The sequence below is a fragment of the Cyprinodon variegatus genome, unplaced genomic scaffold, assembly GCF_000732505.1.
Source record: "Cyprinodon variegatus isolate N-32 unplaced genomic scaffold, C_variegatus-1.0 Scaffold176, whole genome shotgun sequence".
NCBI lineage: Eukaryota > Metazoa > Chordata > Actinopteri > Cyprinodontiformes > Cyprinodontidae > Cyprinodon > Cyprinodon variegatus.
In genome coordinates, this window is record NW_015150629.1 from 288485 (window position 1) to 306342 (window position 17858).

The 17858-nt window shown below is 37.4% G+C and overlaps 1 protein-coding gene across 3 annotated transcripts in view; it reads left to right on the forward strand.

Annotated features, from left to right (window-relative positions):
• ttll7 (tubulin tyrosine ligase like 7) overlaps positions 1–17858 on the forward strand; it is a 105403-nt gene that overhangs the window by 71932 nt on the left and 15613 nt on the right. For all 3 annotated transcript variants that reach the window (XM_015378683.1, XM_015378685.1, XM_015378684.1), the window contains exons 14-18: positions 939–1025; positions 6427–6655; positions 12215–12501; positions 13402–13536; positions 17029–17109. In XM_015378683.1, coding sequence (XP_015234169.1) covers positions 939–1025; positions 6427–6655; positions 12215–12501; positions 13402–13536; positions 17029–17109 — 819 coding nt within the window. The remainder of the gene's footprint in view (positions 1–938; positions 1026–6426; positions 6656–12214; positions 12502–13401; positions 13537–17028; positions 17110–17858) is intronic.

A 17858-nucleotide genomic window follows, 5' to 3' on the forward strand; every position in this document is an offset into this window, starting at 1 on the left:
TTGATAGATCAGTTTGTACATTTTTTTAGCGTTTGCAGTGAAATAGCTCACGTTTTTATACATGCAAACCTTTGATAGATCCGGCCCTGAATGTCTACAAAAATGGCCAGAGACCACTGTTATTTTAGGCTTAGAAAAAGGGTAGCAGAACACCTCAGCTATAACCCTATTGGTAAAAGGTGTTGCAGGTATTATTAAAGGATGTTCAAAAACATCAGATTTTGCTTTTCTCTAATTGTGTTCTAACCTCCTTCAGTTAATCCAGTTCGATGAAGTTTTTTTATATATTTTTATATCACAAATAAAAAGGTTTCAAGGAACTCTACGGAACAAATAGTCAACACAATCTAAGCATACTGAAAAACTGAAAGATAGGAGGTCAATCAACTTATGAAGATATGACATTTCAGCCATCTGTGTCCAGGATGGCATGTTCTACCATCCGGGCTTCATGCACTCCCAGACATTTATTGTATAATAAAATCAGCCCAGCCACCAGCCAACCAACAATCACCTAGGATTTAAGCAGTGAGTGTAAGTTTCTCATTTCTCAACATTAATAATTTTCACCTGCATTTCAACAGCTGCCAATTGGACAAAGCTTGTGCCTGTTGGCAGAGTCCATAAATCTATTTTTTTTTTTTTTTTTTCAATTCAGCCTCAATGAGCTCTGCTCAACAAAAAATCACAGGCCAGTTTGTCTTCTCCATCCTCCACAAACAAGGTGCACATCTTTGAAATTAAGCTTTCTCTTTATTTTTTATCCTATGGAACCTCATTTGACATAACACAAACATTTTAAATTTGTATCAAAGCATTTTAATTGGTTCTCCATAAGAATATCCGAAGGGTAAAGCTACACTGATAAAATATTCATTTTTTGTGTTTACTATTAGCATCTTCTTATCTAACTTGTGTCTGGATAATTTAACCTGCAGGAAGAAGATATACTGGATCTGCTGGAGCAATGTGAGCTGGATGACGAGAAGCTGATGGGTAAATCCTCCAGGCAAAGAGGCCCAAAGGTGGGTGAACGGGAGAAATGTTGGGAGAAACCAAGTAGAGAGTGAACAGGGTACAGATGCCTCATGGGAGCTCAAAAAGTAGAAGAGTGCCACAATGAAATGGAGAGATGTTCTCACACGCCTGGAGCTAACACTCTGAGGAAGCACATCGGACGTGGTTCAGAGAAATAAAAGGAGGTGGAATTCGGTGTGGGGTAGTTTTTTCTTATCAACTTTTGGAAGAAAAGAAAGAATCAGAACGAGGCCCAAAGAGGGGACCAAATCCCTAGGGATACAGCTGTCAGCATCCTTCACCTACGCTCCCCTACCTGCACCCCCTTCCCTTCTCTCTTTCTGTCCATCATCATCTTCTTCTTCTACACTGTCATATCCACCTGTAAGACCCTTCAATTTCCCCCCATTCCTCCCTCTATCAAATTTCTCCACTCTCATCACATTTACTTCTCCATCCCTCTTTTTTTCCGGATGTGTACATCAATGCTCTCTCGAGGGCTAAATTGACTGGAACACTTGAGGAGTGTGTTAGGGAGCAGACGTTGAAGTTTAGCGCAATGTTTGTAAGGCCCGTGTCAAAATGAGACACTGTTCAGACACTATCACTGTTGTCCAAATTAATTTGGGGCCCATCAGCTTCGATGTAGAATGTATGGAGAAAGACATCGATAACAGGGGGAAATAAAGTGCTGTGACGGATAGATTCCCTCTCCAGGGTTAGCTGCTTACAAGCCATCTGGTGGAGCTGAACCAAGCAGAATGTGAAACAGTGCGACTAGAGGAGGTACAGACAGAATTCAAAGGAAAAACATGGCATCGATGTTTCTGTCAATGAAGAAAGTTAAGGCAGAAGGGAGATAAAGTTTAGAAGAATTATGGCAAGGGGTTCTTATATGCCTTCGTAATTGTATTTTGTTTCTCTCCAAATGCTAAATTAGATTTACTGTTCTTACACTTGTGGCTGATATTCTCTTGTCCTTCGATTTTTGGTTTTCAAACAAAACTCAAAATTACATTAAAATCACCGACATTCGGTGAAAATGACCCAGAAGCGTTGTCGGCGCCATTTTTGTTGTTTTGTACACATTCTCGCGTGATTTGAAAAAGGCGCGTGATTTGAAAAAGCCAGGTGATTTTCCGCCAGATGGCATGATTTTTGTCCACCTAGCGGTACTTTTGATGTAGTTACCAAAACAACAAACGGATGCATTTATTTTGTCAGGGAAAACTAATCCTGAGTCAGTTAAAAGTCAGGGAATTCTGAAATGATGTAAGACTGTGGAAACCCTGTATAAAATAACTGTATAATGATTCTCTAGAAAAGTCACATTATATTAATAGTATTATCCTGTATAAACATACTGTGACTCTAAAATAAAAGTTATTTATTTGTGACATTGACTTCTGTCTTGTGATTTATCTTACGTTTTTAACCTGTCAAGTTTTTTTTTTAGATTTTTAACATTACAATTTTTATTTTTCCAAGCACACAACAGTTTAAGGCAAAGTTTAGTTTGAAAAGAATGTGCAGGAAGGATTGAAAAGCATGTTAACACTTTAATGTAGGCTTGAGTTCATCATCTGACGCATGCATATACACACCAGGAACCTGTAAACTTAAAAAATACTGAATTACAAAAAACATTTAAAAAACAAACATGTTTCATTGATATATATATATACAAAAATGAATATTAGGAACTATATTTATCAAACATTATACTGGGCAATTAAAAATTGTTTCTGGGCAAATGAAATGTGAAAGTCACTTGCCAGAAAGGCAAGTGGTAAAAATCTTTAATGTCAACCCCTGTACTGTCTTATCATGCACCCTTTTCATTCCTCCTTTACATGAAAATGTATCCTAACTTGTTCATTTTTACGTCTGCAACCTCTGTGCTACTTTTTCTTCTGTTGAGATTCTTCTTATCCCTCTGTATGTCTTATTCCCTAGACCTGATGTTCCAATCTCTCTCCCTTACTATATTCTCCGGTATTTAATCTATTTTTTGTACCCTGTTCTGTCTGTACCCTCCTCCATCACTCACCCACATGACTACCCAGAGGTGACTCTTTTAGACCTATTATCACCTCCTGCTTATTAATTCAGATGGACTCATAGTGAAGAACTGAATACAGGATGTAGAAAATCTTAATCATTGTAATCACAGTGACCCCTTTTAATGGCATCTAGTATATAAATGTTAAAATAAAATAAATATTTTCTGTTATGCATTACATTTAAACTTAAAAATAAGCACGTTTTCCCATTCATGTCTAATAGGACCTACATGCTGTCATAGAAACCTAGTTTTCTCAATAGCTTTATTCTACCCAGGCTTTTACATATTGTTTTTCCAAAAAGAATGGGTGCCAATCAGCATCTGTTGAATAAGTAAATCTCTCTTCCTTTACTATACTCTTTCATATTAATTTTGATAATCGATGTTCAATGTTAAAAATATATATATAATGGCAGATATAATGATATGATGGCAGAGTCCAAAGAGAGGTACTAATTGTCTAACTAGATATTACATTAACTGAACACACTTTGGGCTATCGTTCCCTTTGAACAACCTTCCACACCTATGTCCTTGTGAGCATGAGATAGGGTTTTGAACTCGAGCTATCACTTAGTTCACATTTTGCTAATTTTTATTTTCTTTTTAATTTTATTTTTGCATATGGTACTGTTACGGCTGCAGTGGGTCTTTGCCATTTTTCCTTGTAGGGTTCAGGAGACAGGCCCTCTGCAGGTGTTCTGTTTTACCCTGATTGGCGCTCTGCTTCTTTAAGGCTGCTATTCATGCAGCAGAGAGGAGGCTTTTTCCTTTCCCTCCTCAAAACCCCATTTGGTTTGTATTTTATGGTTTGGTTTTGTTAGGTTTGTTTTGCTTACTTCTGGTTAGTTGTGGGTTTTTCATTATTCTATTTTGGTTTCTTATTTCAGGTATTCTCTTTTCAGGTTTTATTTCTTTAATATCATTTAATACATAATTTATATCATTTAAGAAAATCCTTGTGTTGTCTCCTTTAATATTACCCCACCAAACAAGCCTGGTGGACGTAACAGTACCTTGAAAAATCAGTGTATTATTGTTGGATTTTATGTGACAAAGCAGCATAAAGTAATTATGAAGTGCAGGGCAAACAATTTTTTGTAGCTTCTTTTTCTTCTAAGAAAGTAAATTCATTATGACATATGTGAAAGTACACGGCAAAACCAGCATTACAGTAGGTCTACCTGGGGTTGTTTTGAGATATTTAAAGATCCTGAAAGAGAGGAGTCCAGGCTTTCCAATGATGTCAAACTTGTGGAAGTTGGAAAATTATTGAAGATAATATGACCACTTGTGGTTTGTCCTCATTACAGTAGTTTAAGGGGAAAGCGACTTTCTAAGTTTTTATTAGATGCACTCTGGAAGCCAGCTGGGAGATAACAGAAAAAAAAAAGACGTTGTATAGCTTCCTGCATCACCTCCCCCCAAACGTTTGTCAATAGATGTTACGAAGTAATTGACTGCATTGTCATTTGAACTATTTTCTATGTTAAAGATAATTTACAGCACTGGTTCCCCATCTTCATTTGAGTGCATTTAACAAAAAATCCATCTATCAACTTACTTGTCATTCCTGCTGTCTTTTCATGCTCTTGTTGACATTTTTTTTTTAAGTGGATGATTTCACTTTGAATGTTTTATGGGCCCTGTCAAAAAACAATGAAATCCAGTTAGTCTACCATGTTGCAGCAATGAATCACCCCATGGATGTTTGTTTTTGTTTTTTGTTTTCTTCACCCACTGACACTTGCTGCCATTAATAATGTTAGGAATTTTATTTGGACTAAAAATGTTCAATCACATGTCAATGTCCTTTAAAAAAAAAATTCAGGAGAATGTCCTTAAACAGCTCACTAAAGTCTGATCCAGCTAATTATGTTGCGCCCCAATTTTTTTATCTACATGTAATTTCATCCATATTTGATAAGTGAAGTATGATCCTCCAAATCACCAAATAAGTGAATTCATGACTTGTCTGATAGTATTTTGTACATCATTAAGGCAGCTGCAATTTGGAGAAGATGCAGGCAGAGGAGACAGATAAAAGAAAGGGCCTTCTCTGTTTTGGTGAACATCCTTAAATTAATAGAAATGTTTCTAGACGTGGGCGACTTCTAGAGGATTCCCTACAGATCGGTTATATCAAGCTGCAAAAGGAGTTTATTTTCATCTGAGTGGTTTAGTGTTACGTCATTATGGGTATTCTTCCAGCAAATAATTTTTATCCATTTATTTAAATTGTATTGCTCTTCTATAGTGAGCAACCTTTAGCTTCAATATTCACAATATTAGGTTTGTGATCTGAGTCTTTGCCTTAACCATAGACTATTTCACTTTGGTGTGAATTGTTTGTGCAGAGCTTGCATGGATTGCAAAACGCAATGGTGCGAAACAACATAAACTTTTCATATCTCCGTTACAGCCCTCCGTTACACTATTAGCCCTGTTGCAGCGAGCTATATGAATAAGTAGCCAAGTGTCTACTTCAAGCGCATAGTTTATTGGCTGACATAACAGATGCCTGAATGGAGCTGAACAAAACAATAATATCAATAAACTGCCGGTTTCCACCTTGATATGGAGATGCGGGATGGCTGTGTTAACATAAAGTTTGCAGTTTTAAAACATTGCAAACTGTAATTTATAGCACTGAGGGTTTGATCTTCAGAAGGTTTGCGCAAAGGGTGCTTAAACAGGTGCTTAAAATGCTTGAATTTTACTGTTATGTTTTTAAGGTAAAAAAAATGCTTGAATTTTGAGTCTAGTGCTTGTAAATGCTTGATATTGTACAGTAATCATAAATACATATAAAAAAAATAAATAACAGACCAATCAGAGGACAGAGAATAATGACATTTAGGTGGGCCCTCCAGCTGGTTCAGTAGGGCAAATCTGAAATCTGATTGGTTGAAGAAAACCTTCCTCACGAATATTGTTAAGGGAAGATCAGCCAGCACTGGTCATGCCAAAGGCCCTGGGCAGATTTTATTGGCATAGCCACATAAAGAGCCGGAAATCTGATTTGACAAAAAATATTGCAACCACATAAATCTATTAGAAGAAGCACAGCCAATAGAAACACTGCAAAATTAAGAGAACTTGGATTGTTTGGGATAAATTAATACAGTTAGGTTGTGAATGTAGGTTAGTGTTCCTGATAGATTTTAGGCCAGCAGTGAAGGCCTTAAAGGCCCTGACCACCCACCAGTGCATAATATACCATAGAAATAGTTTCAGTTTTATTGTAATCCAGTAAAACATTTTAAGGGTCAGTCAGTGTATTTTCTATATTGTTTTCCTATGTTTACTATGTGTGCTGATTGTCTGCTTTTTGCTCCTGCCAGCCCTTGACCGCCATGCCAGAATACAGACAGACACCAAGACGCCAACGACCAGACTACCTTGGTGACTTCACCAGTGGCAGCAGTGCTGATAATTCCTGCCTGTCTTCCGATGAAGAGGAAGATGAGAGGAGGAAAGGAGGAGCAGGGAGAAGCAGAGAAAAGAGAGGCGAAAAGAAGGTTTCCTATGACCTCAGTGAGAGCAAGGAGAGGAATGTGGCTGAGCGTTCAGGTAGGGCAAAGGTGTTTGGCACAACCTTATTAGGAGAGGAATGTGTGTCCTCTGACAAGGTTCTTGTTTTCTGTTTTGTGTTTGCTAACTCGTCCGTTTATAACATATGACAAAAAAGCAGTTACCAGGTACCATAAAGACCCCGAGAGACATGAAAAAAATATTAGTACAAGAAGAAGTAAAAGATTTCAGGAGGAAAATCAAAACCCTTAGAGTGAACTAAGATCACTGTTAAAAAAGGGCACTGCTGTTCTAGACTAAGCTGCAAGCTGCTTTGTATGAAATAAAAAGTTTATGAATTTTAGGCTGATGAAGTCAAAAACTAAATCTACTGGTGCAAAATCAAATAAACAGTTGGCAGTAAATAGGACAGTAATTACATGAAAAAGCACACAGAATGAATTAGCAGATAGACCTCACTGCAGCTAAGTGTTAAAAGTTCATTTCCTACAGTTTTTCCAACATGACCAATTGTGACGGTACAGCTTATCTGTTTTGCTATATCCCATAACATCATCAAAAATAAAACATATCTGCAGATGTATGAGCTGACCTCTTGAGCAGATGTATGAGCTGATATGAGTTATTGAATTAAAAGACCCAGAAACATGAAATCTATAAGTAAAACCTCCAGAAATAAAACTGAAAAAAACTTTTACTACCAACTAAATGTAACTGCACCAACAAGTTGAAGCTATTATGACCTAAATCTCTGTCCTTTTGACACTGTATTGAACCTACAGTACATCTAAGGACAATCAGGGTCTGACATGGCCGTATTATGTTGCAATGAATAAAGCTTCTGCTAAGTTCATATAATCACTCATTTACAACCTGAAAATAAATGATCTTCGTTTTGTGACGTTTTATTAAAAAAAATAATAATCTCCTGGTCTTAAAATAAGGTGAAAAGATAAAAAAAATAACACTTTTTTTATAGTTTTAAGCGTGCACTGTTTTTCATTGTGGACCATCATACCAGAAGTCCCACAAGCTGATCAGCTGAAACTTTGCTACCCCAAGTTATGCTTATATTTCTTTTCTGAAAAACTTTAACGTCGTTCTCCAAGGCTTAATTAGAACCAAAATCTGACTAATCTATTCAAACAAATCTCATACAGCGTTTTGTTATACAATTGGAACATTTTTTGCCATCTCTGCCACAATAAGCGGGAGGTTCCGACAGTTTTTGTTGCATGCCAGTACTTAAAGTCGTAGGGAAGTCATATTTAAATTTCAAATCATTCTGGCTTAAACATGTTTATATAATTGTATTCTTTATCAGACCATATTGTACCAAAAGTTAGAAAATTTTTATATTTTTTTTTTAATCCTGTCTTAAAATCTGTGTTTTTTTCCGTTATTTTATGCAGGCCAGTTAGTTATATGTCGGCTTGTACACCTAAATTCGGCCAATCAAATATCCATGGCCATCTGTCAATCAAATTTTTTTGGTCATTGCATCCTGATTCATATGTCGCAGCTAATATACGCAACGGTTGAAATAAGAATAATACCATTGAGTTACGTCCCAGTGTTCACGGGGAATGACATCTGTGTCTTCGGCAGGCGTAGAGCTACAGAACTGGCAGCATTGCGAGGCAAGGGCTCAAACATGTACGACTGTAAGCCTTCTACACCATACGGAGCTTCTGCTGCCCTGGTCTTCTTTCACAACATCTTTGTCCCCGCTTTCCTCCTCTAAATAAAATTGTATAACGGAGGAGACTCATCCAAAACCTCTGACACAAAACTCCTCCTCTTGCATGTTTCCGCTGTCCATAGCGTTCCTTGACAGTGCCGTTGCTAAGGGCTGCTTGGTCACAACCAAACATGCTTGCAAACCTGCTTGGTCACAACCAAACATGCTTGCAAACCTGCTTGGTCACAACCAAACTTGCTTGCAAACCTGCCTCCACAACAATCCTGCCCCCTTGATAATCGACCAATCACATTCACTTTATTCCCCTGTGGGAATTTGGGCACCACTCAGGAGAATTCGGAACTGCAACCGTTGAAACAGCCGTTTCCTTACGACTTTAAGATCTGACTGTACATCTATCCTATCAGGCAATGCTTAGCCACTCTTTTTTAAATTATATCATTGCCACATCTTAACATTAAACAGGGAGCTGTGAGGGTTTAGATGTTACTACCGAAGGTTGTTTTGAAAGATTGGCAGTTCTCTCTGATATTTTATTGATGTGAGAATTTTTTTTTTTCTTCTGTTTTTGGATTGATCAGCTCCAAACTGTTTGGAAGTAACCTTATGGCTTTTTCTTGACTGACTGACAGAAACTTACTTTACAAAGATCATTGCTTAGATCCTCCCTCTGTTGAGCTCACATTGACTACTTTACACAAAGGACTGCTAACATGTCTAACTTTTAAAGAAACATTTTTCTTAAGGTTTGGGTCAAGACTGACTTATCTGCAACAGTTCAGTTTCTATCTACCTTGACTGTTTTTTAATGTATTTATATCTCTCTCACTATATTTCTTTATCTGTCTCTCTCTTTTCATTATTTTCTCACCTCTCCAGTGTTTTTCAGAACTGCTTTTGTCTGACTTAGCATTTTAACTAAGATGAAAGCTTGGTTTGAAGAGGCCTTTTAAACAATCCCAGTATGGATGTAATCCTGTTTTAACACAAATACTTTATTTGCTGTAGAAAAAACATTAATTCCAACAGTAAATTTTTGTGTACCAATTTAATTAAACTATCTTCTGTTGTTAAAGGTTTACTAAATGAGCAGGTTATTTTAAAAAGAAGCTATATTTGGAAATTCAAGATAAATGTGCAATAAACATTTTCTCTGGCCTGTTTTTAGTTGTCAACGAGCCAATGTTTGTATTACAATCCTGGAGATTAATATAATTCTATGTTGGCAGTTGCACCTTAGCCCTGCCAACGTGATTTCTATGTGTCACTATGTTTTTTAAGCATGGTTTCTTAGTTACTGTCTTACTTTTCTATCTTATTTTTTTTCAACACCTTCTCCTCCTACCACTAGTATTATGCTATCCCTCTGCATCATCTCCATGACTATAACTATCACTGAACCTCTTGTCTACCAATAACAATAAAAGCAACAATGATTAACATGCTGCAAAAACGATCTAGAACTGAGTAAAAGTGTCTTAAATCAAGTTTATTTACCCTTAATTTTAGAAGGTAAGTAAGATGATTTGCCAGTGGAAGGAGTATTTTTACTTTTTATTTTTTTTGTCATTAAACATTTTGAAACTTCCCATTGTCCGACTCACCTTAAACACAGCCAAACAGGAACAGACGAGGTAAAGCTATTATGAGAAAAAGCATAGAAAGCATAGCATTAGAGATTGAACTAACAGATTCTGCAGAATGGGAGAATAGAGATAGATTGAAGCAGAATGATGAAAAAGGGGCTCCTATGTCCTCCAGCAGTCTAAGCCTATAGAAGCATAACTCTAGAGATCGCTCAGGATAACCTGAGCCACTCTAACTATAAGCTTGATCAAAAAGGAAAGTTTTAAACCTACCCATAAAAGTAGACAGGGTGTCTTCCTCACGGACTAAAACTGGTAGTTGGTTCCACAGGAGAAGAGCCTGATAACTAAAAGATCTGCCATTCTACTTTTAGAAATTCTAAGAACCACTAGTAAACCTGCAGATTGAGAGCAAAGTGCTATGTTAGGAAGAAAGAGGAACAATCATATGTCTAATATAAGATGGAGCTTGGCCATTTAAGGCTTTATATATGAGAAAGTGGATTTTAAATTATATTTTGGTTTCAATAGGAAGCCAATGAAGAAAAGCTAGGATGGGAGAGATATGATCTCTCTTTAATTTCCATCACAACTCTGGCTGCAGCATTTTGGATCAGCTGAAGGCTTTTAACTTCTGTTTGTTGACTTCTTGATAGTAAAGAATTACAATAGTCCAGCCTTGAAGTAACAAATGGACTAGTTTCTTAGAATCAACCCTGGACAGGATATTTCAAAAAATTTCCGCAGATGAAAGATGTAAATTTTAGAAACCTCTTTGACAAGAGATTTAAATGACAGGTCCTAATAAAAAAATAATAATAACACCAAGATTTCTTTTTGAGTTCACTAACAGACATTAGAGTGACTTTAGTCAGGTTTTGATGTGAACTTTAGAAGAAAGATCTGTGACCTTATCGCCTTGCTTCATAGTTCAGACATATGGTAAACAGAGAGGATGGTTATCAGTCCAGTTTGAAAACAACCTATATTTGTTAAAAAAAAAAATAAAATACTGCAGCTCATCCACTGTTTCTATCACTTTTGGGGAGCCTCATTCAACAGTTATAATTTTGCCTTGTTTTTTAGGTTTAGGTTTAGTTTTTTTCTGAATGCCAGTGTCTTGCTATTGATTACTTATCTTATGTGACATTGTTTTTACATAATGCTGTGGGCTTTTCTCTATTCTTCCCATGACTGATACTGTTACCCAATTAACTCAGTTTGATTCTCTCTTTGAGAACTACTGCTTTCCTCCGTCAACTCATTATATACACCTGCATTTTTGTCAGGCTCCCTGGGATGCTGTAGCTTATCATGATCTGTAATTGGGCAGGGTGTAGGTACACCCTGGACATGTGACCAGTACATCATAGAGCAGACTGCTTGTGTTCGACTTGACCTGGATGACTAAGAATTTACTCAGGCATGAATAGGAGTGATTTTACTGAAAAAGAAGCAGAGAACCTTTGTAAAACACCTTGACAATTTCACAAGGGTTGTTGTTGAATCATACTGTTTTATAGCAATAATGATAAGCCTAATACATTCCCTTCAGATAGCAAAATCACATGTGTCAACTGAGAAACAAAGCGAGAAAAGAGAGTACCTTGCATAGAAGGCAGTGCATTGACCTTGGCTGAGAAATTCTCTGGTTGCATTGTGGGCTAAGTTATGGCACTAAGTGAGATGAGTCTTGGATTAACCCATTTAATTTGTCACAGAATAAGAAGTGAAATCATGAAAAATGAATTCACTGTGCAGAGAGAGACTGCAATCTTGCCAAGTCCCTCTCTATACCGAGCGACCAAAGGACCGCTACAACTAAGCCCCATAATACTCACAGTTGGCACTGACTAAACCTTGGGAGACAGTCAACAGTCATACAAAAACACACAGAGAAATCCTTGTAAGATTTCTTTACAATGGACGCACACCATTACACTGGCCGATAGACAAGCTAGAATAGTGTCCCGGTTTATGAAAAGACTCCGAGGCTTTGACTTTAAGCTTTTAGCAAGCTTACACCTGTATCCTATGTTTCTGCTTCTGCTCCTTAATCTATCCCCAGACCAGACAAGAGCCAGATTTCGGCTAAGTTTCTGGGATTCCATACAAGAAACAGAATTGCTTCTAACACAAAAGCCCGACTGCTGGGTCAGTGTGTCACACTTCATCTCATGATGTATGCACCAACTGATCCATAGCAAACAAGAGAGCTTAAAAGCTTGACAGAGATATCATGAAAAACCCAGAGAATGAAAGGGAATTTTCTCAGGACAATCTTCTCTTTTCCTTCTGTTTTTTTTATAGGTCGAATGCACTGGAAACCTCCAATCAAGCCTATCAGAACCAGCATCGCACCCTCTGTGTCCCCAACTCTTTCGGGTCCAATCAGACGTTCTATCTCTTGCCCTCGGTCCATTGCATCCCTTCCGTCACCCAGTGAGATGCGAGTATTGTCCATTAGGCCGTCTCCGCTGACAATGCCTCTCGCCAGGCCAAGCTCCGCCACGCTTCGCTCACATTCGCTGAGCCGCAGTGGCTCCACCCAACGTGTGCCTCACAGCAGCAGCCTGGGCACCATCCACTCTAATTTAGTAGGATTTGCAACATTCCTTCATACAAACTTAATATCTGTTTGATTATAAAATATGCTGACTGACTTAAATAGACAAGCAAGGTTGGTGTGGCCCAACTTAGTGACTTTTATATGTGCTCCTATTATATATGTGGAGGTTCCCCCTGTTTTCCCCTGATTCTCTGGATACTGTTGAAAAAACTGAAACCGGGCTGAACAAATGCTAACAAATTGATAGTACTGGTCAGAAGCTTACATACAGCATACACATTGTGGGCATGAATGTTAGATTTTTCGGTTAGGTTTTGGCTTTTAAATTGCATTTGAACATTTTTTTGTTTTTAAGGAACCTAATTAACTATTAAAAATGCCAATTTTTATTTGAAAAACTAATGCAGAGCCCATTTGAATTGAATAGAGGCCCAGCTCCACCATTTTTTCCTATAATTACAGTTTGAAATATTGAAACTTTTTATTGCCTTACATTATGTTAAAGACTTCTCTAACTCCTTTATGATTGTATTCATTCTTAATGTATTTCATGAAGTGAGATAACATTTTGCCTTGACCTGTATGTAGTAGCAGTGTTGATTCATAGCCCAAAGTGGGCTTTATGCATATTTTGTAGTTGTAATGTTTGGATTTATCCACTTAATGTTTAACACCTCTGAAATGGCATCAGCGTAATTTCTACTGAAGATTTGATTCGGCCTGGGTCGACCAATTTTAGATAAGCTCCCGGAGATCAGTGATCTTGTTAACGGCAAAAAAAAAACCTTGTTGTTTCTGTTAACCTTACTAAATACCAACGAACCCAACATTAACTAGGTGGTGTCTGTTTGAGCCTACATACACAACATTTATGTCAATAATCTGATTGTATCCTATTAGTCTTTTTAACTTGTTTGTTGACTTTTAGGGTGATCCCCTCATTAATCTGAGGACGAAGGAGCAGGAGGCTGAATTGGTGCGCCAGACCCTGTCTGCACTTACCGCAATGCGGATCAGGTTTCCTGGGAAAACTGAGGAGGAGGCTGAGGCAGTGCTAGATGAGGTGGGTACAAGCTTTACTATAGCTAGGTTGTTCATTTATGTGTTATTTTATGGGGAAAAAAAATCATATTTTGGTATCAATATTGAGTAGTGAGTTCACCTCCTCACTGTACTTTACAACAGCCTGTCAGCTGTTCTTCTCCTCCACTGAAATGACCCCAGCAACAGCCTTTCTTAGGGCTGGCAATCCAATACTACTATTTCCCATCACACAATTCATTTATATCTGCAAAAAATCAGCAGAGAAGCTATTACATATCTACTGTGGATATGAATGAAACTGACTGCAGATTTGATGTTTGCAAAGATAATTTTTGTATGTTTGAAACCATCAGGTTTCCAGTTTTGGTTATTAATCCCATCACTTATAATTAAAGGAAATATTGAGGTTATTCTTTGATTTTGGTGGAGGTTTTAATCATTATTATTATTTCATCTGCTCAACGTTGTTTAAATCAGCCTATAAAAAATGCTATGCTTTGTTGAACTCCCATACAATAAGGCTACCAAGGAAACTAATCAGCTCCTCTTAAATTTGTGACAGAAAAGGCACATCCATAATGTAAAGGCAGTGTGAACTAGTCTATTGTGCTCTCTATTAACTGCCAATGCCCTTCTCAGTCTCTTGTGTCTGTGCCACCTTTCCAAAGGGCAGAATGGACAGAAACCAGACACACTTTCTTGACAAGGATAAGTGTCAAAAATACCACCAGGAAGCTGAGCTGCTTTGTCCTTTAAGGATGCATTTGAAATATTTGCAAAAAAGCACACCTGGGCTGGTTCAATTATTCCTCGGTGTCACATTCAAACAGATGTGTTACATCCTCTCCACTTGGCTAAAAAAAAATCTTATTCAAAGATAGAAGGCTAGATGTTGCAGTGACACAGAACAGGCATAAATCTTTAGAGCATAAGCATTTTAGAGTGAACTAGAAGACTTTTACTTATAAGTTTACTATTAAGGACTGACTTTTTCTTATGTCCTTTAAATTGGTTAACTATGTGTTTAGTAACGGCAAAAAATAAAAAACTCTTGCATTAGGTGAGCAGAACTCAGTGTTACAGCTCAAAGCTTATTTAAGGGTTTTTCTGATGCATATGCATCTTTTTCTGCACACCGTCTTCTTTCTTTTAACTGCCACTTAATATGTCTGTAGTCAGCTTCATTAACAACATTTTTTGGGGCTCATCTTCCCTGTGAAGGGTACTACTGAAAGTCTACAGGACACCTGTTAAGTCAGCAGTCCTAATGATTCTGCAGTCTATGACATTTCTGCATGCCTTGGTTAAAAAGGAAATACATTTTTTGTTTTCAATGCATGTAAGCCATTAAAATCAAACTTAATGGAAATGAAGCTTGATATAGATTGCTCTTTGAAAAAATTGTTTCACATTCTGATTCAGATATTAAGTAAACAAAAAGTATTTTTATGATCTTTCTTACTGAGATAAAATATCACTTTGTCTTGAATATGAATTTTGAACGCTTTCTCTGCACTGTATGCATATTTTCTTATTTCGTAAAACAAAAAGCAGAGAAATGTATTGTATCAGATTAATCAAATAATGTTTTCCTTGGCTTAACACTGACTTCAAAGAGTTGGGATTTCCGGCGTTAAGCACCATGGAAACCGATGTGTTCACCTAGCTTTCTTTTTGTCATATCGTATTTTCCAAACTATAGAGCGCACCTCACTTTAAGCCTCACCCACCGATTTTTTTTTTTTTTTAAACTGGAAACTTACATAAATAAACAGCCCTGGGCTGTAAGCCATTGATATCTACTGAACTGTAGATATCAAACCTGTAGGGGGAGCTCTACATGTCACCACTAGAGTAGGGAAGAAGAAGAATGCTAGCTCCTGTTAGCTTGCTGGCTCGCAGCAATAAGAGCTTTTACAGAAATATGAGGCTTCGTCAGATCTTTATTTCAGCTCTACAGGAGTTGAGCCCAGTCTCTTAATTGGTTCGGCAGCTTTAATGAGGCAAATAAATGTCAAAATATATGAATTTGGGACATTTGTTCTCCACTGTGCCTGGTGCTGGCTTGTTCTTGTGCTAAATGAAAATTAGCCCCCTCTGGTGGTTAGGAAAAATCCCCAGGAAAGCTGCACCTTCTTATAAGCGGCATGGTTCAAAGCCTGGCATAAAAGGAGCAGCTTATAGTCCGGTAAATACGGTAGTTAAAAGTTCAAGTTTTAATTGGGCTTAATACATGTTTGTATCTGAGTAAATTGCCTTAATCTTTTGCTTAATACCTTCGTCTTTTGTTGCACACATGGATACAGAGAGAAGTTTCACACTTGTTTTTGTACTACATTCTGTACCTACAGAATTTTCAGATATTTGAAACCCAATCATACTTGTGTATGAGAACCAAAAGGTGGATTGCTTTCCACTGTGAGCTATCTTTACAGAGAATCTTGTACCATCAACTCAATAACAGCAGCATTGGGTGAAAGAACAGAGTCATTCTGGTGCTGCAAGGAAGCAAATTAGAATAATCCAACATAAAAACAAAACATGCTTCTTTTAGTATAGCTCTTATAAATTGGATTTATTTTCTGAGCTTTCAGCATTTCAAAGAACTTTTGTTATGAGATTCACAAATACTAATGTGAAAAAAAATTGAACTCTGATGCCAGGAGAGAATTAGACAAGTATATATCAATAAAGGTAAAATGCTTTCTTTAATTAGGCGCAAGAGGACAGGACCCTGAGAGCCCTAACAGCAAGATAACACTACACATTGTAATATGCAGCATTAAACAGTCTGTTGTGAAGATGGAACTCTATCATAATGAGGACCAATTTGAGGGATGGGTGAAACGATTAGACTATTCATTCATATAGACTCCTTAGTCCATGCGTCCTCCAATCCATCACAAATAGAAGCTTTTCCACTCAGTGAGGTTAATCTTTACCAACTCTGTTGCACTGCAGCTTGATGCAAAGCTCCCCTCTGTCATCCATAAGATATATGGAATGAGTCTTGTTTTGACAGATGACAAAATAATGCACCAATCTCTGAAAACCAGATGAGCTTCACAGGAAGTCAGACATGGGGAGAGTAAAGCGATTCTGATCAATTTCAAAATAAGAGGCAATCCACGGAGGGGTCCTGCATACTGTACATAAAGGACTGCTGTTCTGCAACATTATGCAGTCAATGACTTCTTCAGGGAGATACTAACCTAGCGACACTGCAGATTTCAGGACGTGATAGGTTTTTTGGAATGAGTCCATCAATAAATGGATGACAATCATTTTTCTAAAAAGGTGAATGTTTTTTATTTTGTTGTTGATGTTTAGCTTTCTTTAACCTAATATGTTAAATTAGTTTCTCCTCATTTTTCTCTACTTTCTCTTCTGACATGTAACCATAAGTCTCTACCAACTATGTATTTACATCTCATAAAATGGTCTTAGATACAATATCTCCTTTTTTGCAGCAGACATTTAAAACGCTCTAACACTCATACTCCCTACACAGATTCTTGACAACTGGAAGTACCATAAATCAAAAGTGGCATCTTATTGGCTGGTGAAGTTGGACTCAACCAAACAGAGGAAGGTGAGTCTCAAAGCGCAATCCAAGCTTCAGTATACCTCCGCTTGAGTTAGATACATTTCAATTCATTTATTTCGTATATACATACAGTGCCTTGCAAAAGTATTACTCTGGGACAGTTAATGTAATCTTTCCTAAAAGAAGATGCTCACACCAATACTGCTGAACATGGGTTAGATAAGGAAGGATTTTACATGCAGTTTTTAGGAGGGCTAATTGTTTATTTGCATGGACAGGTTTCTGGTAGAAGAGACTTTTTTTTTTTTTACTAGTCCATTGGAGTCTGAGTCATCTGAGGAAGTACATCTGCCACTGAAATATAGAAACCATAATGTCAAAGTGTTTATTCTAAAACCCATGTTGTCTGAGAAACCTGAAGGAGCCCACTTGACTGACCATAGATTGATAAACTTGGGCTGTAGTCACCAAAGTCTTTAGGGTCAAACAACTGAGATTATCAATTGAACATTGGAGAATGAATTTGCAGGACATCTACTAGGTTTGTAGTCCTAAAATGCTGATGATAGGATGGTAGTTTTAAAAGAAAACCATTAGAGCCCCCAGTTAAAACTCCACCTATGCATCCAGTTTCTTGAGTTTTTTTCTGAGAGCAATGGGCAAGTTGGCAAATACTGGTTTTGGTATAGGAACCCAGTCATTCCTCTCCCTGGTGACCTTCTGCAGCTCATTATAAGTGATCACAAGTCATTCTTAGGCCAGAAGGGATACAGTCCCTCCAGCAAAACTCGGGT